The sequence below is a fragment of the Pagrus pagrus genome, assembly GCF_965226575.1.
Source record: "Pagrus pagrus genome assembly, chromosome: 22".
Lineage (NCBI taxonomy): Eukaryota > Metazoa > Chordata > Actinopteri > Spariformes > Sparidae > Pagrus > Pagrus pagrus.
In genome coordinates this window covers 8,253,113-8,276,959 of record NC_140204.1, presented here as the reverse complement: position 1 = coordinate 8,276,959, position 23,847 = coordinate 8,253,113, and the positions used below count along the sequence as shown (strand labels likewise).

Here is a 23,847-nt window from a genome sequence, read left to right as displayed (position 1 = left end):
TTATGCTAATTTATGCTCTTTAAAAAATAATACTCATCTCGACAGACGGACAGACAGACAGCTGCCTCGATCAGTATCAGTCTGTCAGCTGCTGTGCCAGCCAGGCCAGAGTCTGCTGACTGTGTGTGTGTGTGTGTGTGTGTGTGTGTGTGTGTGAATGTATCTGTGTAAACTCCAGTCTGTGTGTGTGTGTGTGTTCAGTGTTCAGCTGCAGACAGTGCCACTGTGTGCCCACCATGACCAGACACCCCGCTTCCTCTCCTGTCATGACCCGGAGACGGCGATCAGGCCCCGTCTGTGCCACTTTGTGCCGGGTTCAGCAGACGGCTTCCCCTCCTGACATCATCACTGTGAGACGGTGATGTAGCTGCCGTTACAGGAGACGGGGCAAAAGACACTGACAGTGTGTCTGGTGTTTTGTTGGGCGCACTGTGGCTGTTTTTTTGTTTTTTTTTCTAACTTCTTATAGAGAGTTCAGTCTGGCATGAGCGCCAGAAAAAAGGGTTCATTAGGTGCTGGATGGAAAAGGAAATATTAAAGGTAAAAATGTGTTGAATGACTGGTTTAACCTCCTATAATAATAACAAAAAGGTGATTGTTTTTGCGAGATACACAAGCTCTATTGTTTTTCATTCATTTATCTTTCATTCAAGATAAAAAGACTTTTTTTTTTTACATTTTTCAATCTAAATTCGAGGTTTAAATGTCTCCTTCTGCGGATATAAGAGTGAGAGCTCGGTGCAGACGGAGGAACCTGTTGAAGAAACGCAGCGGAGCAACAGGTGGCAGATCACAGAGTTAGAGTGACACCTACAGAGCTCAGGGGGGAAAACCAGCAGCTACAGCTCCATGAGAATGTATGCGGCCTGTCAGAGTGGATACCGGCTGCACGGTGCGAGACTTTGTGCAAAGCCTGAAGCTCACATTGTTGTTGGAAATCACAGCAACTATAGCCTTGATACATTTAGATTATGATTTGTTTGGATATATAACTGTTGGCGTTTACGGCATAAATCAACCACAATTTTTTGCAGAGCTTTCCGAACTAGAAAGACTCATTTAGGTGAGTTTAAAGTGATCAGACAAAGAGGACGTCAGCTGTTTGTCTTAAATCGGAGATTTATTCTAATTTTTAATTTTATTTTTTAAAGCAACTTCCCCAGATTGTTAAATATTGTCGCTTTGGGTAACCTTTCTCCAAGAAGAGACATTTCATCGCTTTAACGTCCATCTATCCATTTTGAACAATACCTCAACATTAGACATCAAATCAGTGCTTTGTTTTTCAATACCTCACTATACCTCAAATTAATTGTTGTGTAATTTTTTCTTAACAAACAGCAGCCATTCAAGAATCTCACCTTCGTCAAAAAAAAATCAAAGTCAAGAGTCAAAATTATCAATTTAATTAAATCCAAAATACCTCATTCGTCTCTGAAGAGGAAATTTGTGACAGGCAAGTGTGCTACTATTATAAACACGAAAAACTCCATTACATAAAAACATTTTGAAAATATAAAATTCTTAAATGATTAAAAGATGAATAGAAAAGGGGGAAGTTGAAAGACGAATGGATAAATGGCGCAGAGAAACATTGCAACATCCAAAAATATTAAAAAGTCATATTTGTATTGCGTAATATTTGTTCAACTCAACTAGCGCCCAGTGAAAGCTTCACAAACTTGTTTTTTATAACATTTTTAGTATTGAGAGTTAAAAAAACAACTGATACATTACATATAAAAATGACAATAAATGCTAACTTCAGGGACTTGCTTTCTCACATTTCTTTACACATTTTGGACAAAGACTACAGAGGTGTGACACATTACATCTAAAGGTACAATTAATTTACGGTTAAATTCACCTGAACACCCATGTTTACATGCTTTATCGCTCTTGTTCTGCAGGTACCTTCCCATTACGCTCAAAGACCTAGAACAAATTTAGGGACACCTGACACTCCTGTACTTTGTTTTTTCCTCCAGTATTCTAGCAGACGGCATCAGGTGTCATACATCATTTGATTCAGGAGAAGCTCAAGTTTCATTCTGGCTCATATGAAGTCCCACTTTTACATTTGCTTTGTCTGAGAATGGACAAATTTAACAAAATCTGTCAAAATTCAGTCAAAATTTAGTGTTTTTTTCCCTCAGTGAACTCAGGAAGTTTAGGTTTTTTTAAATTATAATTTAAAAAGATGTACTTGGTTGTTTTAGACTTCAGTATGATGTTTTTTTTGTCTACATCTGCCCATGCCTAAGCATGTTACAGCCATTTATCACATTATCCCAGGCGTTTTTCAGTGAAAAGCAGCTGTAATCCTAAATTTCACTACAGCAGTTATTAAATCATAACAGAGGACATCTTTTGAACACGAACAACAAAAGTAACTTGGCTACAACCACAGCCGAGAGGAGGAAACAACGTGGGTTTCCTTAACATTCACTACGGAGCCCCTGAATGCCCAAAAAAGACGTCTGATGCCACCGACAAGCCGAGAAAACTCTGCTTTACGCGAGTCATTATAGTATGTGGATACGTTTAGTGTCTTTCTGCAGAGTTTGCAGGAGGCTCGACACCAGCGGCAGCAGCCAGAGCACATTTGTTGAATATTCCCCCTCAGTTGATTGGATCAGTGTGTGAATCTGCCCGTGTTTGTGTGTAAATATGCGCTGGAACTAATCACGGGAGAATATTGTCATTTACTCGCTCTAATAGACTCGGTCATCATCCTCTGGTCTAAAACTAATGCAGAGACAAATCCCCCGCTGGGAATTGACTCACGGGCTGCTATTCTCAGCCAACTGGACTCATCCATTTCATCACCTGCAGCCTCCGATATTTATGTGGTGAATCATAAAGCACGCTAGCATGGATGCACTTTGAGTCTGTGATGGTGATGTAATATCAAGTGGTGAACGTGGCCCACATGTTAAATATCCCATTAAGTGCTTTATTTAAAAAAAAAAAAAAAAACCCTGCTGGCTCTGAACAGATGGAAAGAAGAAATGATATCCTTCGGTTTGGAGGTGTTTGGACGAAAAGGCTCGGACGAGGGGGAGAAAAGGGGGGAGAAAAAGTGGAAGGAGCCGGCGGTGGCAGCCCCTGTTTGTTTGTGTTTCCAGAGTACAGTGGAGTCACCGGGAGGCCAGCAGTGTCTGCGAGGCTTTACTGTCATGACGCATCCCGTCTCCCTCCGCCATCCTCCGTCCTCCTCCTCCTCTCTCATCCTCCTCGTTTCTGAATTTCCCAGAAACATGGATCCTGTCTGTCACCATTCAGCTAAAAAAGAAATCCCTCTCCTCTCCTTTCTTTCCCTGCCTCCCCTGCACTGCTGCCCGAGGGCCTCGTCTTAGACGCAAAGGTCACCACCCCGCCAACCACTTGTTGACCCCAGCCTGACCTCTGCAGGTTAGCCTCTCTGTCAGCTGCAGCTGTGATGCTGCTAAAAGCCCGGATAATCCAATCACACAGTCATTAGTGCTGAGTAGGCCAGAGCCGGAGCAGGTGAGTGTGTCGTCTCTCTCATAATCTCCCTGTTTTTACTACGATGTTTTTGCTCATTTCACGCACAAACCACTTAGATTTTTTACCCGGCAGATAATCACAACCGTCCCCTGTTTGTCGCAAAAAAAAAGAAAAACCACATCAGATCAGCGGCGTTATAAAACAACCAGATGCTGCTGCGGTGTCGGACACTAAACCGGGCGTTTCAGCTTCATTAAACCTCTGTTTTTAAACCCAGTCGTGGGCCAACATGTGTGGACTCACGTGAGGGAGGAGGGAGGGGTTGCCAGGATGCAGATTTTCAGGATGACAGGCATGTGGGGCGTCCAAGCCAACCGTGATGGAGGTGTAAAGATGGCAGATGACGCTTTCTGATGGACCTCCGAAGCTGCGGCAGAGAAAAGAAGAGGAAAAACATCTTAAAGGTCGAAACAACGAAGGTCTTAAAGGTGCATTATGTAGTATTGAGGAGAACTTTGACTGATTCTTGTACGCCTAAACAAACTAATAAACAAACTCTGTTTGTTTTCATCACTGAATAAACTGATAAACAAACTGATCTTAAAGGACAACGCAGTTTCATACTGTTTTACTTTGTTTATATGTGGCGGACCCTGCCACCTTTCTAGCTTCAAACAGTTTTCTGGTGACTTTATTTTTCTCTGAGAACATCTTGTTTATTCACTTATGGAAAACATAATAAACATAAACATCATTCATATTGTGAGGTAAATGAATAAAAAAGCTGTTCTCAGAGGAAAATAAGGTCCCCAGACTGTGTGAAGCTAGGAAGGTGGCAGGGTCCGCCACATATAAACAAAGTAAAACAGCATGAAAATGTGTTTTTAAGTTTGTTTATTCAGTCATGAAAACAACAAGTTTGTTTATTTAGTTTTGACATAAAAAAAAAACACCCAATGAAGTTTTTCTTTCCCAAAACTACACAGTGCTCCTTTAATTTGGTCTTGATTGTTGTTTCATGCTATCCTGACCGTCTGTAGAACGATCTGCACATGATTATTTATTATTTTATTAGATTTTTCACTGTAACTCTTTTGTACTTCTCTGTTTATTGTACTGTATTTATGTGTCTTTTCATACCTTATTTGTATACATCATAATGCCTTTTTATGTTTCATGTCAAGCACTTAGGGTTGCCTTGCTTTACTAAAAATGTGCCCGACATGTATGTCTCAAAGCCCGTCTGTTAGAAAAGTTGAAGTGTTGAAGTATTGCATTGAGAAAATTTAAAAATAGCTTTTATAATTGCTTTCGACCTCGCTAAAAGTTCATGTTTTCTGTTATATTTCTTCACATTTTTGTAGTTTTTTTTTGTGTTATATGTAACCATCAATCTTGGACTCCTAACAACAGCCAGCATTCACAGTTTTGCAGAGGAAATATGTTGTATTTCAAACATACTCATTAATTAACCTCTTCAATACACTGGTCCTGCTGGTGGTCAACTCATTACAAACTCGTGCTGCGTTCAAGATCAGAGAATTGTACTTGAAGACACCGGATATGTCAAGATGAAGCTCAAGAAGAATGTGTGTACAAAAGGAAAAAGCATTTGAAATACTTAATGTAATGGACTGGTGCGGCCATTAAAACTGAACATTTCACTCACAAGCTGACAAAAAGCACGTCCAACTGTTAGTGTTAGCTTAAAAGGAGACATTAGCCTCACGTTAAATGAAACTGTCAATGGTGCTGTGACGACCTTGGACGCTTTTATAATCGTCTTTTCATTTTGTCAGATGATAATAAGTTGAACTCTCACCTTCAGCTTGTTCCGTGGTGGAGGCAGAACTGCGTGTGTGAGGCATTTAAGGCTTTACACATGTTTATAATGTTGTTATTTTGTTAACAAGGCTAACTGTACGTCCTGACAGGAGACAACGTCCTACGAGATGTGACGGTTAGCTGTCGTAACGCTCTGATAAACACGTATTACACAGATTAATGTAGTTACGCGTGGTTGTAGACATTTTAGAAAACAATTCGGAATTTGATAACACGTTTAAACGCAAAAGAAATGTCACAATATATGTCATGTAGGCTGTGGTAAATATATGCATCAGAGACAGCGAACATTACGTCAGGATGGCCGAGCGGTCTAAGGCGCTGCGTTCAGGTCGCAGTCTCCCCTGGAGGCGTGGGTTCGAATCCCACTTCTGACAGTATCTTTTTTTTTTTACTATTATAATCAGACACTCATTAACACTGATATTAAACATGATGATCTGACATCTTGTAACGTCACACTTACCTCAACATGCTTTTGAGAGTAAGTCATGTTTAACCACTGTCTGCACCTTCTGTGTTTCACTTAAGCTGTCTTATTCTTGAATAGACTACATGTTTTGTGTACCTACTACTACTTTTACTGACGTCTAATATTAACAATCATGTAGGAAACTTCCCTAATGACACACAGTTTTATTGAAGAACTGTAAACACCACCTCACATATGGTTCAATCTAAATAAAAAAAAGAAAAACAGCACAAAGATGACAATTAATTAAATATAAATCATCATAACGTCTCCTATGAGGACATATTTTTTATATTATCACAACTGTGCTGTACTGTGTCATGAAGTCATTCTTTGTTTGTTTGTTCCGAATACACTGGAACGCACCATGTTGAAGGAAGACAGCCAATCAAATGCGCGGCTCCAACATTCCCCAACCAATCGCCTTCGCCCAGCTCCACAATTTGACCAATCACGACGGAGAAATGTTGGACGGAGCCGAGCGAGGCCGAGAAGATTTGCGGTAAACCGTCGAAGCGGAGTTTGAGGCGAGTGACAAAATAAGTCAGACAAAGTGAAATGGCGAGTATTTGTGAATTCACATATATAAACACATATAGTTTAGGGTTGTCGTACGAATACGTATTTTTTTATCTTCACCACTTTTAGACATTAGCTTTGCTAGCTTGAATTTATGGAAGCGTATTGCATTCACTTGAGTAATTTATTTTTTGGTCTGTTTTTCTGAGTAATTTTTTTTTTTTTGGTCTGTTTTTCTCAGTAATTTTTTTTTTGTCTGTTTTTCTGAGTAATTTTTTTTTGGTTTGTTTCTTTTTTCTGTTTTTCTGACTAATTATTTTTCCTGAGTAATTTATTTTCTGTTTTTCGTGGTAATTTTTTTCTGTTTTTCGGAGTAATTTTTTTTCTGAATTATCGCGATACTTCGAACTCCCGCGAGAACCTCCAAACTGCCATATCTGTCCAACTGATTCTGGAGAAACATTACTGTGTCTAGCAGATCTGAATGGGCTTTCCTTCTGAACAACCGCAAAGCCCCATTCCGACCGGGTTATGGTTAAGGTTAGGGTTTCAGGTTCGGAGTGGCGATCTTTTTTCAAAAAAGGGCCGGCATTCCGAAACATGAAAGTGAACCTTCGGAGTGGCGACCTGTCGCCGTCCTCAGGTGCCTGCGTAAAGTTGACAAACTAATGGTAATACCATCTATATGACTTAAAGACAGGACTATCGCCCAGTGTCTTAAACCCAGATCAAAGTAAAACTTGATTCAATTAAACAAGTCGGTCATGTTTGTCTCCATTATCGAGCTTTCAATAAAGGAATGAATGCGTCTATTGTTTCAAATGCTCTCTAAACTCAGAAAAAAATTACTCTGAAAAACAGAAAAAAAAATTACTCCGAAAAACAGACCAAAAAAAAATTACTCCGAAAAACAGAAATAATTACCCCGAAAAACAGACCAAAAAAAAAATTACTCCGAAAAACAGACCAAAAAAAAATTACTCCGAAAAACAGAAATAATTACCCCGAAAAACAAACCAAAAAAAAAAATTACTCAAGTGAATGCAATACGCTTCCGTATGAATTTGCCTCTTAAGCCCATTCACGAGACTACTTCTTCACTGTTTTGCATGTGATAAACACTCGTTTTCATCGCTGGAGATATACTTTGATTGTGTGCATTTAGTGTTACACGTATCCCTAACACAATCAAAGTCATACGTTGTTTGTCAAGGAAAGTTCACTGTCAGGGTGGGGGTGGGGTGGTCCTAGTGGTGTCCTGAACTCACAGTGTCCTGCGATTTTTAACACTTTATTCTGTTTTAATAAGATTATTCAAACCGTAAAGGCATTAACTTTCTAATTCATGATATTTCCCGCAACATACTATAATAGTACATATTTATAATATAAATCAGGTTAATTCTACAGCTGAGTTACACACACAGATGCAACCAAAGCCTAGTTGGCTTGCAGAGACCAGGACAGAGGTCTTTGTGGGGCCACAGAGTGCAGCAGCAGCAGCAGGTCCCGTCCAGGCTCTGATAAACACGTATTACACGTGGTTGTAGACATTTTAGAAAACAATTTGGAATTTGATAAGACGTTTAGTCACAAAAGAAATGTCACAATATATGTCATGTAGACTGTGATACATATACGCATCAGAGCACGAGAAGATTACGTCAGGATGGCCGAGCGGTCTAAAGCCTGATTTATGCTTCTGCGTCGCGGCAACGGCATAGCTACGTCGTCGACACAGACCCCTACGCGGACCCTGCGCCGTAGCCTGACGTGCACCTCCAAAAAATCCTGACTACGCGTCACGTCGACGCGTCGAGACGCGAACGGCAAGGACTGTGATTGGTCCGCTCAGACCGTCATTTCTGGCAGTTGCTTTTCCGGTCAACAGTATAACAATTGCAGGCTTGGCGGTGAATTGCAGAACAACGCGTTCCCTCGACGTAGAACTTCGAATGATCAATGACGGCGTAGGGTCGACGACGTAGCTACGCCGTCGCCGTGACGCAGAAGCATAAACTAGGCTTAAAGCCTGATTTATGCTTCTGCGTCGCGGCAACGGCATAGCTACGTCGTCGACACAGACCCCTACGCGGACTAGAGCATGACACGGGAGTGGATTTTCACTCCCGTCCCATCCCACTCCCAGAGAAAAAATCCCATCCCATCCCACTCCTGTAGAATGACTCCCGCTCCCATCCCGCTCCCACTCAAAATTACTCCCACTCCCATCCCACTCCGTTCTTTAGTGGCCGGCCCGGCCGGAAGTCAAAGCACTGTTGGATGTGTAGTTCTAACGTAAGTCAAAATAGTTTGGCTCACTGAAAGATGACTACAAAAATGGACGTGTCTGTCCTTTTGGTTGTTTAACACGGCTGAAAATCATCATCTATTAATGGCGTTCCCGCTCCTGCCCGCTCCCGTTGATTTTTATTCCCATCCCGTCCCAATCACGGGATTAATAAAACTTTGACTCCCATCCCGCGGGAATCCCACGGGAGTCACGTGACCCGCGGGAATTCCCGAAAAATGTCATGCTCTAACGCGGACCCTGCGCCGTAGCCTGACGTGCACCTCCAAAAAATCGTGACTACGCGTCACGTCGACGCGTCGAGACGCGAACGGCAAGGACTGTGATTGGTCCGCTCCACTTCCTTCCTAAGGTTGTAAATAATTAGGCAATAAATAATAAATGCTTCCTTACTTATGTGAAGATCATTTAGCATCTTTTTATGAATGCAGATTGTTTTCTTGTGAAAACATAATTTCAGCATCATTTCTGTAAGTGTAATTATTCTTTTTTTCTTCTCCCACCATCCTGAAGGACCAGAATGCCCACTGACAAAGGCTCATCACTTGGGTGGCAGATCTTTCCATTGCTGACTGTCATTCTGAAATTCCTCCTGATGTTTACCAGAGACCACCTCCATCATTTATCAGTAATAAAAATGCCTCCTCTGAGCATGTTTCTTTCTCTGTTTTCATAGAGACAAAGAAACATGCTTTTGATGTGCTGCACAACACTGTAAAAAAAACTGCAACAACTTAACTGTTGCCTGTAACTTTTAATCTTTTCCTGTATAATAATAAATTAAATGAAATAGCATGGTGTTTTTATAAGAGTCGTCAAGTTAATTAAATTGTAAACTGTTACTGTTGTTGAATGTTGTCATTATCATCATTAAAAACATCCACATGTACCATTGGTGTACACCAGCTTTGTTTTGTTCATGGAGAAAAGAAACAGAAACTTTGGAAAAATTTAATTACAACAGACCATGAAAAGTGCAACAAATACAATAAATAATAAAAATATAGAGAAATAGATTTGTTCACACAACAGTATCCATACTTCAATAAACAACATTTAAGTAACAACTACGCTAAACTAAACTTTACAATACAATTGTCAATTACCATTATCAACTATTTACAATATATGTAACTTTTCTTTTTCAAATGTAGAAATATTGAGTTATCATACAATTATTCACAGTAAACAGGATAATATATTAATACTTAAACAAAGAATATTTCAAACTATTTACAATTTAACTATTATTTACAAGGATTATTTATTTACAATATATTACACACTATTTAGAGAATTTCTTCCTCATTTCCTCCAACCACTGCTGTTTGGTGAGTGTATCGAACGCAGGGCAATACACTCTGCCACGGTACTGGCTGTGTCCAGTGTCAGCAGTGCGGAACTGGCCACACCTTTTGCACCTGTTTGCCTCCACTGTTCTCTTGTAGGGCCTCTTTGTTAGAGGTTCAGACTCCGCTGTGGTGTTGGGCTCAGTCATGTGTGGGTTGGTGCCCTGAACTGGTGCAGGAAGGAACACTGGGACAAAATGAGGAAGAGTCTGTCCTGTTGCCATGGCGATCTGAGGTGCTGGGGGCATGACAAGCACAAGCCTCTTCACTGGTGCCTTTGGCATGATGGGGCGACTAGAGGCTGTCGGCCTCTGTTGTGCCTGACCTGCTGTGCTCTCCGGCAGCTGGTACTGGTGCTCCTGTCGAGCTGACCTGGGCTCAGCAGGGAGTGCTCTTGCCTCCTGAAGAGGCTCCTCAGACTCAGGGAGGGCTGAAGGTAACGCAATACCCTGAAGCAGCACAGAGAGCTCCTGCCTCTTCTGCCTGCTGTTGTGCCACTGGATGAGGGTGTTCTGGTTCACCTCTACCAGCTGAATCTCTGATCCCTGCATCACCAGGGAGTTGCCGACAACAAGCTGCCTGATTTTGTGGTAGTCCCTCAGAATTAAGGACCACCTTGAGTCAGCCCCCTTGCCTTTCCTCACTGGGCCTTGGTGGAGATCGCAGAGTCTAATAAAAATGTTCTCCACCAATCGACAGCAGTTAGGCCACTGAGCAGGTGCACTACTTGCACCTAACATGCAACGGGTGGTGCTCTCCACACCAGGAGTTTGTGAGGGCTTCTTCGGTGTCCTGAACCGTCCACTCAAAAGTCTCCCCTGGTGTCGTGCTGCATAAATCACCCGCTGCTTGTCACCTTTGTCCAGCTTCTCCCACAGTGCTATGATTGCACTGGTCTGCTGGTTGGTGAGACAGAGAGAGGTCTGCTCCCGAAGCTTCACCAGATACTCAGCCAGTCTGTCCACGTGCTGGTATCCAGGAACATTTTGGTCATCAACAGCCTGTGCAAATAAGAAAATAGCAAACCTTACAACCTTCACAGTTTATTTAAAGTACACATCATCCAGAGTGTGTGCATATGTACTGTGTGTAAGTGTGTATATGTAAGAGTTGGGCTCATATCTATACACCTACATATTCGAAATTGAACACACACACACTTACCATATCTTCATCTTCAGCCTGCATATCCCCTCCAGCCTCAGCGGACGAAGTAGAGGGCATGATGGATGCACCAGAGGCCATGGAAGACGTGCCAGGAGCCAGGACTGATGTTCCAGGAGGTAGGGCTGCAGGAAATGGTAAGAAAAATCACAACAAGATTATTTTGTATAGATATTACAGCATCACAGTTTTAATTTTCACTGCAAAAAACTATTATAACCATGATGATGCGACATTTGTTGGGGTCTGTACCAAATGAACATGTTCTCTTACATCTGGGGAACATGATTTGTAGGCCAGGCATCTCTGCAGCACTGCGCTACATCATTTTAATGCTGTTTTGTCATTGCATTTGGTCATATTGCAATTTCACTAGCATTTTGAATAGCTCAACCATACCAGCAGCTATGGTGGGTGTGCAGAAAACCGCTGAGGATGTGCCCACACTCAGGGTGGATGTGGTGATCGCCAGGGTGGAGACGGTGGACACCAGACTGGATGAGGGACCAGGAGTGAGAGACGCTGCAACCTGAGGGACCTCCAGGTCAGCCACTGTGGGGTCGTCTGGGATGTCAGCGAAGCCCTCATCTGTTTCCAAGTCATCCTCATGCTGTTCAATTAACTCAGCAGTCTCCTCTGAGTCAGGGTGCATATCCTGCAGTGCCTGACCAGTCTGCCGGAACAGATACTGTAGCCCTATGAGCTCTCCTGAAATAATTGAAGTAAAGTGGATAATTTACAGTGTTAATAAAGGATTTTAAAACCGAGTTGAATACCACTGTGTTCACAAATGCTTACCAGTGTAACGAGAGGGTGGACAGAACTCTGGTGCCACCTTCTTGCCAAACAGCTTCTCGTAGTGCTTGTTCACGCAGTGAAGCAGGTCACCCGAGTAGCTGCGTAAAGGTGATGGTGCAGTAGACAGGGCAGCACTACCACGGTCCTGGTTCCACCTATGGAGTCCCTCCAGCAGGTATGCCTGAAAATTCAGGCTGTTGGCACTGGTCCCTAGAAGGACATTATCAAATATGAAATTATGAAATATTCTTGGATTATAAAGCACATGAACCAACATGTCTGAAAGACACAAACCTGGTATGAAGCGGTTCAGGTGGAGATGAAAGGACTCCAAAGATGTCGAGCCTCTGGCACATCTGTATGTTGGTAGCCGCAAACCTCCCTTTGTGAGCTCCCCTGTTTTGGTGTATAGAGCAACACCTGGCAGGTCCTGGATGCACTTGATGTGCTTTTTCTGGACGTGCCAGATGTGCTGCATCCTCTCCCTGTCAAACAGCGGAACTCCAAGGGAGTCGTTCCCACTGCTATCCATCAGCCCCTGCAGCAGCTCCTCCAGCAGCTTAGTGGTGGTCTCCTCACCACGGGTCCTCCTCCGGCAGTGGAGAGCCAGCTCCTCCCTGGACAGGTGTCTCTTGATGTCACCATCGGGGAGACAAGGCAGGCCCTGTGACTGAAGCTGCTGTTTCTTTGCTTCACACAACAGAGCTAAATCAGCTGCATCCCACTCAAACAGGCACGCTGATAGGCGCGACATGAAAACTGGGTACAGCTGATGAGCATCTGTTGTGCATCCCAGGGCAAGTCGGCGCATGAAGTGCCAGATATCCAGCCTTACTGTCAGTCCTGGCCACCCGCTGAATCTGACCTTCAACTTGGTCTCCGTCGCCTCAGCACAGCAGCCACAGTCCACATACAGGATGACAGGGGGATCCACACCTGCCTGCTGGTATCGCTTGATCAGATCCGCTGCCATCATGTCCAGGCCAGCTCCTTCCTGAGCGGTCAGCACACTTATTAGTATCTGACCATACTCATTTCCCACTGAGGTGAGCCAGAGTGCTGTGCCCTTGGCAGTTCCGGCAAGCTTCTTGGTGATCTGAAGCACACAAAATGTATAGGGTCTCTGTCAACATGATTCAGAAATACTGAAAAACAGGCATGTATGTTATATATAACAAAATATGTAGCCTATGTTTTGAAGCAAAGAAGATTGTTTAACCTTTTTAGTGGAATCCATCTTTAGAATGTCACCATAGGTGGAAGTGATTCTGGCCTTGATGTCCTCCAGCCTCGTCAGAATGTCCTGGCTGTAAACGGAGAGGAGCCACTTACAGCTCGGCACCACAGCAGGCTCTGGAGGCTCAGGGAACGCCATGGGCAACAGTCCGGGCCGCTGGAGGAAGTCCACACACTCTGTGGTGTACCGTGCCACACGGTGAAGCCATTCCTCTGTGTGGTTCTCCCTGAGTTGCTTCAAAACCCGCGTAGGGCTGTTCCCCAGGCCTCTCTCCCGCAGAAGTCGGATCACCCGGATGTCACAAGCAAACCTTGGTCACAGACAGATGTATCAGTAAAAATGTTTTACATGATTCTACTTGACAAGGCAAGAGAGACAGGAGATGTTACTCACTTTTGTGTGAGGATGACCCGAAATTCCGACCTGTGCGCCAAGTCCAGTTGTTTCAGGACAGTCTGACTCCAAGACACATGGTTGGCTCTACATTTGGTGCAGGTTAGAGTCTCTGTCACCATGTTGTAGATCCTGTCCACGTCCAGGACCCGACGTGCCCTCTTGTGCAGTCCCGCTCCTGTGAGTTGGTGGCGTCCACAGGCAGGGTTGGTACAGACCACCTTCACCTTCCACAATTTGTAGGGCATCCAGACAAGAAGTGGGTGGGCGAAAAAGCGGTCTGGAGCAGGAGCCTGGTGGTAGAGATGACTTGGCTGTGGTGGATAGTACCAGAGCTTCAAGTTGTTTTGAAGCTCTAGTTTTCCCCTGGGCCCCACCTTCAAAACATATTTCTCAATCCATTTGTGGTCTTCAGGTGGCAAACCCTCTGACCACAAACGGGGCAGCTGAGGTGATGTCTCTGTGCTGAGTTGCGCAGCCTTAGTGATAAAAAAAAACAAAACACAATGCATAAACACACTTAATACTAGTTGAAGCCTGATTATGCTCTACTGAGAATGATATTAAATGTTATATTACTTACTGTGACGGTGGCACACACTGCTGTGGTACTGAGGACAGGCACTGGACCTGGAGCATCTGTCACAGGGTCTGGAGACTGTAAAGGCATGGAAAAGATTAAAATTCATATTATTAACAACATAAAAATTACGTTGTTATTTCATATAGCTGCTCTACATGAAACACTATTATTTAGCTTTCAGGTGTCATTTCTGATTTGAGTGTTTCTTATTTAATACTCTTAATAATCTTGAGAAAAATATGGACAGAAATACATTTACTTTAACTGTGTTTGAAACTGAGTTATATTGTTACTTACTGAGACAGCAATGCTGGCTGGGGAACTGGTGCTTGCTTCAGTGGGGCTGGTGACTTGGGTCTGTAAAGAATTCAATCTAAGTAACTTGTACAAACAAACTTAAATTTGAACAGTTTCAATGTGTCTCCATGTGATCTCCATTTACCTCTGTTGCTTTTCTGGCTCTGCTCAGATTTGGCTTTGCAGCAGCAACATGAGCGCCACCAAATCTTGGCTTGGTAAACTGAAAGGAAATAAAGCAAAGGCCGGTGTCATGAAAGGACTTTGTTGTCTAACTATCATTCAGTGAAGAAAATGTGAAATATTCATCGTCAAGTTATGAGTGTCACAAATACCATTGACAAATTTAATAATGGTCGCTGTTTATGGCCGGCTGTCACTTGACCCACGGCTGGACCCTGCTGGCCTGCTGCTGCACTCTGTGGCCCCACAGTGCCCTGGACCGGACCTGCTGCTGCTGCTGCTGCGCTCTGTGGCCCCACAGTGCCCTGGATGGGACCTGCTGCTGCTGCTGCTGCTGCTGCGTTCTGTGGCCCCACAGTGCCCTGGACCGGACCTGCTGCTGCTGCTGCTGCGCTCTGTGGCCCCACAGTGCCCTGGACCGGACCTGCTGCTGCTGCTGCTGCGCTCTGTGGCCCCACAGTGCCCTGGATGGGACCTGCTGCTGCTGCTGCTGCTGCTGCGTTCTGTGGCCCCACAGTGCCCTGGACCGGACCTGCTGCTGCTGCTGCTGCGCTCTGTGGCCCCACAGTGCCCTGGATGGGACCTGCTGCTGCTGCTGCTGCACTCTGTGGCCCCACAGTGCCCTGGATGGGACCTGCTGCTGCACTCTGTGGCCCCACAGAGCCCTGGACATGGCAAAGTGTATAAAATCACAAATTAGCTTGTGCTTTAATTAGCAACACACACAACTTGAGTATTAAATTGACCAGTGTTACCTTCTGCGTGTGAAAATGACACACACACTGCCTCTCTTGACCAAACAAAGACCTCTGTCCTGGTCTCTGCATTGGACATTTCTCGATCTAAAAATAACAGTTGCACATTTGATTGAATCAACCACAGATTAAATCACTGATTTTCACTTGTGTAGTTACACAGATCTAATGCAAATTATTTGTTCATGACATGTTTATCAACTCATAGGAACATGGCCTTTATTACATTTTATACAAATTATAATGAGTTAAATGTTTTGTGAGAGTAAATAACAATGAATACAATATACTGTATACAATGAATATACTGAATATACTCATACCATCTGATAGAGCGAATACCACTTCTTTTGCCTGGGAGCTGGCCTGTTTCCTTCACCTGGAGGCCAGACCCTAGTGCTGGCAAACTTCCTCAGGCGGGACATCCACTCTGAGTCTGCCATCACCTTGTGGGACTTGGAAGATGTTGCCTTTGGTGACATAATTGCATGAACATTTTTTAAATGAATGAAAACAACGTGAATACTGGAACATGGAAGCTAGACCATGACAACCAAAGCCAACTAGGCTTTGGTTGCATCTGTGTGTGTAACTCAGCTGTAGAATTAACCTGATTTATATTATAAATATGTATTCTTATAGTATGTTGCGGGAAATATCATGAATTAGAAAGTTAATGCCTTTACAGTTTGAATAATCTTATTAAAACAGAATGAAGTTTTAAGAGTCAGCTTCTCAGAAGTGTTAAAAATCGCAGACACTGTGAGTTCAGGATACCACTAGGACCACCCCTCCCCCACCCTGACAGTGAACTTTCATTGACAAACAACGAATGACTTTGATTGTGTAAGGGATACGTGTAACACTAAATGGACACAATTAAAGTATATCTCCAGCGATGAAAACGAGTGTTTATCACATTCAAAACACTAGAATTAGCCTTGTGAATGGGCTTAAGAGGCAAATTCAAGCTAGCAAAGCCAATGTCTAAAAGTGATAGCTAGAAATACGATAAATATAGATAAAAATACGTATTCGTATGACAACCCTAAACTATATTTGTTTATATATGTGAATTAAAAGGATTTGGTAGAAATATTCTGCTTCAAAATCATTCATAAACTTACGTTATCAAAAAAGTCCCATTCATTCATCGGTAACATGAATGTCAGCAAACGCGACAAAAAGCTAAATGTCCGTCATATAATTAACACAACAGGTGAAATTACTTTTCTATGTAAAGTGTTAATGTGTACAGCAGTGTTATAAATGTTTAAATACTCGCCATTTCACTTGTTATCCGACTTCTTTTGTCACCGTCACTCGCCTCAAACTCCGCTCCGAAAACGACGACGGTTACCGCAAATCTCCTCGGCTTTGCTCGGCTTCGCTCGGCTCTGTTCAAAATTTCTCCGTCGTGATTGGTCAAATGTTGAAGCTGGGCGAAGGCGATTGGTGGGGGAATGTTGAAGCCGCGGATTTGATTGGCCGTCATCCTTCAACATTGTGAAATGTTGAACGGTCGCTCCGGCGGCTGCTAGCGTTCAGGTCGCAGTCTCCCCTGGAGGCGTGGGTTCGAATCCCACTTCTGACAGTAACTTTTTCATTTTTTAATTATTGTCAGACACTCATTAACACTGATATTAAACATGATGATCCACCATGTAGTAACGTCACACTTACCTCAAACATGCTTTTGAGAGTTAGTCATGTTTAACCACTGTCTGCACCTTCTGTATTTCACTTAAGCTGTGTTATTCTTGAATAGACAACATGTTTTGTATACCTACTACTACTTTCACTGACGTCTAATATTAACAATCATGTAGGGAACTTCCCTAATGACACACAGTTTTATTGAAGAACCATAAACACCACCTCACTTATGGTTCAATCTATATAAACAAAAAGAAAAACAGCACAAATATGAAAATTAATTGAATATAAATCATCATAATGTCTCCTATGAAGACGTATTTTATATTATCACAAATGTCCTGTACTGTGTCATGAAGTCATTCTTTGTTTGTTTGTTTGTTCCGAATACACTCGAACGCAACATTAGGCCTGGAACGACCGTACAACGTTTCACCATGTTGAAGGAAGACAGCCAATCAAATCCGCGGCTCCAACATTCCCCAACCAATCGCCTTCGCCCAGCTCCACAATTTGACCAATCACGACGGAGAAATGTTGGACGGAGCCGAGCGAGGCCGAGAAGATTTGCGGTAAACCGTCGAAGCGGAGTTTGAGGCGAGTGACAAAATAAGTCAGACAAAGTGAAATGGCGAGTATTTGTGAATTCACATATATAAACACATATAGTTTAGGGTTGTCGTACAAATACGTATTTTTTTATCTTCACCACTTTTAGACATTAGCTTTGCTAGCTTGAATTTGCCTCTTAAGCCCATTCACGAGACTACTTCTTCACTGTTTTGCATGTGATAAACACTCGTTTTCATCGCTGGAGATATACTTTGATTGTGTGCATTTAGTGTTACACGTATCCCTAACACAATCAAAGTCATACGTTGTTTGTCAAGGAAAGTTCACTGTCAGGGTGGGGGTGGGGTGGTCCTAGTGGTATCCTGAACTCACAGTGTCCTGCGATTTTTAACACTTTATTCTGTTTTAATAAGATTATTCAAACCGTAAAGGCATTAACTTTATAATTCATGATATTTCCCGCAACATACTATAATAATACATATTTATAATATAAATCAGGTTAATTCTACAGCTGAGTTACACACACAGATGCAACCAAAGCCTAGTTGGCTTGCAGAGACCAGGACAGAGGTCTTTGTGGGGCCACAGAGTGCAGCAGCAGCAGCAGCAGCAGCAGGTCCCGTCCAGGCTCTGATAAACACGTATTACACGTGGTTGTAGACATTTTAGAAAACAATTCGGAATTTGATAAGACGTTTAGTCACAAAAGAAATGTCACAATATATGTCATGTAGACTGTGATACATATACGCATCAGAGCACGAGAAGATTACGTCAGGATGGCCGAGCGGTCTAAAGCCTGATTTATGCTTCTGCGTCGCGGCAACGGCATAGCTACGTCGTCGACACAGACCCCTACGCGGACCCTGCGCCGTAGCCTGACGTGCACCTCCAAAAAATCCTGACTACGCGTCACGTCGACGCGTCGAGAAGCGAACGGCAAGGACTGTGATTGGTCCGCTCAGACCGTCATTTCCGGCAGTTGCTTTTCCGGTCAACAGTATGTCAATTGCAGGCTTGGCGGTGAATTGCAGAACAACGCGTTCCCTCGACGTAGAACTTCGAATGATCAATGACGGCGTAGGGTCGACGACGTAGCTACGCCGTCGCCGCGACGCAGAAGCATAAACTAGGCTTAAAGCCTGATTTATGCTTCTGCGTCGCGGCAACGGCATAGCTACGTCGTCGACACAGACCCCTACGCGGACTAGAGCATGACACGGGAGTGGATTTTCACTCCCGTCCCATCCCACTCCCAGAGAAAAAATCCCATCCCATCCCACTCCTGTAGAATGACTCCCGCTCCCACTCAAAATTACTCCCACTCCCATCCCACTCCCATCCCACTCCGTTTTTTAGTGGCCGGCCCGGCCGGAAGTCAAAGCACTGTTGGATGTGTAGTTCTAACGTAAGTCAAAATAGTTTGGCTCTATGAAAGATGACTACAATAATGGACGTGTCTGTCCTTTTGGTTGTTTAACACGGCTGAAAATCATCATCTATTAATGGCATTCCCGCTCCTGCCCGCTCCCGTTGATTTTTATTCCCATCCCGTCCCAATCACGGGATTAATAAAACTTTGACTCCCATCCCGCGGGAATCCCACGGGAATCACGTGACCCGCGGGAATTCCCGAAAAATGTCATGCTCTAACACGGACCCTGCACCGTAGCCTGACGTGCACCTCCAAAAAATCCTGACTACGCGTCACGTCGACGCGTCGAGACGCGAACGGCAAGGACTGTGATTGGTCCGCTCCACTTCCTTCCTAAGGTTGTAAATAATTAGGCAATAAATAATAAATGCTTCCTTACTTATGTGAAGATCATTTAGCATCTTTTTATGAATGCAGATTGTTTTCTTGTGAAAACATAATTTCATCATCATTTCTGTAAGTGTAATTATTCTTTTTTTCTTCTCCCACCATCCTGAAGGACCAGAATGCCCACTGACAAAGGCTCATCACTTGGGTGGCAGATCTTTCCATTGCTGACTGTCATTCTGAAATTCCTCCTCATGTTTACCAGAGACCACCTCCATCATTTATCAGTAATAAAAATGCCTCCTCTGAGCATGTTTCTTTCTCTGTTTTCATAGAGACAAAGAAACATGCTTTTGATGTGCTGCACAACACTGTAAAAAAAACTGCAACAACTTAACTGCTGCCTGTAACTTTTAATCTTTTCCTGTATAATAATAAATGAAATGAAATAGCATGGTGTTTTTATAAGAGTCGTCAAGTTAATTAAATTGTAAACTGTTGTTGAATGTTGTCATTATCATTAAAAACATCCACTTGTACATAGCTTTGTTTGTTCATGGATAAAAGAAACAGAAACTTCTCTAGAAAAACAACTTGTTTTTTCAAGTATCAAATGTATTAATGAGGTGAAATGAACCTAATAAATAAATAACATACCATCTTGCTGTTACCAAATGCCACATCACCGCCATTATGACATTATTATCACACTTATTGTCAATAAAAATACCCACTAGTACATTTGTTGTTCACAATTTTTTTTTAATACACAAAAAGGAAGCAAGGGAAAATAAAATAATAATAAAACAGAACAGAACAGAATATTAATAAAACATCTTTAAGTCTATTTACAATATACCTATTTACAGTGGCATCACTTCTTCCTCATTTCTGCAATCCAGTCCTCTTTAGAAAGGGTTTCCACATTTGGGCAATAAACCCTGCCACGGGAATGGCTGTGCCCAGTTGCAGCAGTGCGGAACTGGCCACACTTTTTGCAAGTGTTGGCTTGCACTGTGCCCCTGTAAGGCCTTTTTGGGATGGCACCAGCTCCCTGTGTGTCTGTTGGTCCTATTTGTGGATTGGTGCCCTGACCTGCTGCCACTACAGGTATGAAAAAACCAACAGCCTGTCCTGCAAGCTGGGCTGTGCTGGGGTGGAGAAAGGGTCCTGGTATGGTGCTGGGGTGGAGAAAGGGTGCTGGTGCAGTGCTGGGGTGGAGAGAGGGTGCTGGTGCAGTGCTGGGGTGGACAAAGGCTGCTGGTGCAGCAGGTGCTGAGGGAGTGGCAAACTGCTGTCTCTTTGCTGCCACCTTTGGCAGTATGGGATACGGTGTCTGCCGCTGTTGTGCCTGACCGGCTGTGCTCTCCGGCAGCCGGTACTGGTGTTCCTGGTGTGCTGGAACAGGCTCAGCGGGGAGCTCTCTTGCCTCCTGAAGAGGCTCTTCGGCCACGGCAAGGGCTGGAGGTAAAGATGTGCCTTGCACCAGTACAGACAGCTCCTGCCTCTTTTGCCTGTTGTTGTGCCATTTTATCAGTGTGTTCTGATTGACTTCTACCAGCTGGAGTCCAGTTCTCTCCATCACCCGGGAGTTGCCAACCACCAACTGCCTGATCTTCCAATAGTCCCTGAGAATTAAGGACCACCGGGAAACTGCCCCCTTACCCTTCCTCACTGGGCTTGGGTACAGATGGCACAATCTTATAAAAATGGCCTCCACCACCCGACAGCAATCTGGCCACTGGGCAGGTGCACTACTTGCACCTAGCATGCAGCGAGTGGTGCTCTCCACACCAGGAGTTTTTGAGGGCTTCTTTGGTGTTCTAAAGCGACCACTCAAAAGTCTCTCTTGGTGTCGTGCAGCATAAACCACCCGCTTCTTGTCTCCTTCGTCCAAGCTCTCCCACAGGTGTACAATTGTGTCCACCTGCTGGTTGCTGAGACAGAGTGAAGTCTGTGCCCGTAGCTCCACCAGGTACTCAGCAAGCCGGTCTACATGCTGGTATCCAGGCACATTCTGGTCATCAACAGCCTATGAAAATGATTAAACAGAAAACAGAAAATCACAATGTAAAACCTTTACTGACATATTACTGACACTTATGCTGATGCCGTGGACTTAACTAAATATGTGATATGCATACAGACTCTAAAATAGTACTAAGAACATTTTTTATACATCAACATAGTTTAAAATGATCACACGGCTATTTACCATAGTTTCATCTTCGGCCTCAGACAATGAACTTGAAGGCAGAGAGGAGGTGCCAGGAGCCAGGGTGGTTCTGCCAGGGGCCTGGGTGGCAGTGGCAGGAGCCAGGGTGGTTCTGCCAGGGGCCTGGGTGGTTCTGCCAGGGGCCAGGGTGGATGTGCCAGGAACCAGGGAGGATGTGCCAGGAGCCAGGGTGGAGATGTCAGGAGCCTCTATGTCCAGCAGTGTGGGGTCCTCTATGAGGTCAGAGAAGCCCTCATCTTCCGCCACGTCATCCTCCACATCATGCTCTTCAATGAGCTGGCCTTTCACCTCTGAATCAGGGTGCATATCCTGCAGCGCCTGACCAGTCTGCCGGAACAGATACTGCACCCCTATGAGTTCACCTAAAACAACAGATGATAAGTTAATCAGGCAAGGCACAGATACAGCAAGACAGTTTTTGTTTGACATAGTATTACTGATGTACTGCAATCACAGGTGTATTATTGTAAAGTATTTCACAATTGCTCCGAACACGGCTCTGCCAAACATAATCAGGGAATGAAAACAGATTTAAATGACAAATTTGTTCACAAATTCTTACCAGTGTGACATGATGGTGGGCAGAACTCTGGTGCCACTTTCCTGCCGAACAGCTTTTCGTAATTGCTGTTCACACAGGTCAGCAAGTCCCCAGAGTAGCTGCGCAGAGGAGATGGTCCTGTACTCAGGGCAGCACCACCACGGTCTTGGTTCCACCTCTGTAGCCCTTCCAGCAGGTAGACCTGGAAGTTCAGGCTGTTGGCACTAGTCCCTAGAAGTACATTGATATACACATAAAATTTTAAATAGGAAAATATTCTTGGACAACACAACACATGAATTAGCATGTCTGACAGGCACAAACCTGGTATAAATCGATTCAGGTGTAAATGAAAAGACTCCAAGGACGTAGAGCGTCTGGCACACCGGAACACAGGAAGCCGCACACCTCCCTTGGTCAGCTCCCCTGTCTTTATGTAGAGCGCTACACCTGGCGGGTCTTGGATGCACTTTACATGCTTCCTCTGGACCTGCCAGATGTGCTCCATCCTCTCTGCGTCAAACAGAGGAACGCCGAGGGAGTCGTTGCCACGGTCTCCCATCAGTGTCCGCAGTAGCCCCTCCAGCAGCTCGATGGTGGCGTCCTCCCCACGGGTCCTCCGCCGGCAATGGCGAGCCAACACGTATTACACGTGGTTGTAGACATTTTAGAAAACAATTCGGAATTCGATAAGACGTTTAGTCACAAAAGAAATGTCACAATATATGTCATGTAGACTGTGATACATATGCGCATCAGAGCACGAGAAGATTACGTCAGGATGGCCGAGCGGTCTAAGGCGCTGCGTTCAGGTCGCAGTCTCCCCTGGAGGCGTGGGTTCGAATCCCACTTCTGACAGTAACTTTTTTTTTTTTTACTATTATGATCAGACACTCATTAACACTGATATTAAACATGATGATCTGACATCTAGTAACGTCACACTTGCCTCAAACATGCTTTTGAGAGTTGGTAATGTTTAACCACTGTCTGCACCTTCTGTATTTCACTTAAGCTGTCTTATTCTTGAATAGACTACATGTTTTGTATACCTACTACTACTTTCACTGACGTCTAATATTAACAATCATGTAGGAAACTTCCCTAATGACACACAGTTTTATTGAAGAACCGTAAACACCACCTCACTTATGGTTCAATCTATATATATAAAAAAAGAAAAACAGCACAAACATGACAATTTATTAAATATAAATCATCATAACGTCTCCTATGAAGACGTATTTTATATTATCACAACTGTGCTGTACTGTGTCATAAAGTCATTCTTTGTTTATAAACCTGCCTCCACTTATGTTTGCCCACTGGAGAAGTTGACAGACCACTCAGGTTGCTATACACTCCAGAGGACATGACCTCAGTGACAACATTTAGGCTCGTTTCACCCAGTTGCATTGGTATCATGCAGAGAAAATGAACATTTTTTCAGCAGGTTCTTGAGTTTTCATTTCTACAACTGTGCTGCACATTTCTGAATCACCTTTTTTCCTCACATGCATACGTGACACCTGACATTTGACGGATGAAAACAAATCAGCACCCATTCTCCAAATGAAACAAAACAGTGTCACGGAGGCCAAAGACTCAGCGAAACCCAAATCAAGTCTTGTTTAGCCTTAGTGTTGCTGCAAAAACAAATCCTGCTGGCTTTTCTAATCCGTCTCCATTTAACCAGAGT

General features: G+C 43.7%; 1 protein-coding gene and 1 long non-coding RNA gene across 2 annotated transcripts in view; both read right to left on the bottom strand.

Moving 5' to 3' along the window:
- The window catches only part of LOC311251487, a 43,808-nt gene extending 38,401 nt beyond the window's left edge, over nucleotides 1-5,407 (bottom strand). The window contains exons 1-2 of the long non-coding RNA XR_014621413.1: nucleotides 5,294-5,407; nucleotides 3,775-3,898 (exon numbers count right to left, since the gene is read on the bottom strand). This is a non-coding gene — a long non-coding RNA (uncharacterized lncRNA). The remainder of the gene's footprint in view (nucleotides 1-3,774; nucleotides 3,899-5,293) is intronic.
- A 4,232-nt stretch (nucleotides 5,408-9,639) lies between these two features.
- Nucleotides 9,640-15,295, bottom strand: LOC311251254 (uncharacterized protein; the record flags this gene model as incomplete). Its single annotated transcript, XM_084343632.1, has 12 exons — nucleotides 9,640-10,968; nucleotides 11,132-11,256; nucleotides 11,531-11,839; nucleotides 11,930-12,139; nucleotides 12,224-13,025; nucleotides 13,149-13,476; nucleotides 13,560-14,038; nucleotides 14,143-14,217; nucleotides 14,440-14,499; nucleotides 14,585-14,662; nucleotides 14,775-14,909; nucleotides 14,996-15,295. The coding sequence occupies 12 exons, from the start codon at nucleotides 15,293-15,295 to the stop codon at nucleotides 9,904-9,906; spliced, it is 3,966 nt and encodes a 1,321-aa protein (XP_084199758.1). The 3' UTR covers nucleotides 9,640-9,903.
- Nucleotides 15,296-23,847: the final 8,552 nt, after the last annotated feature.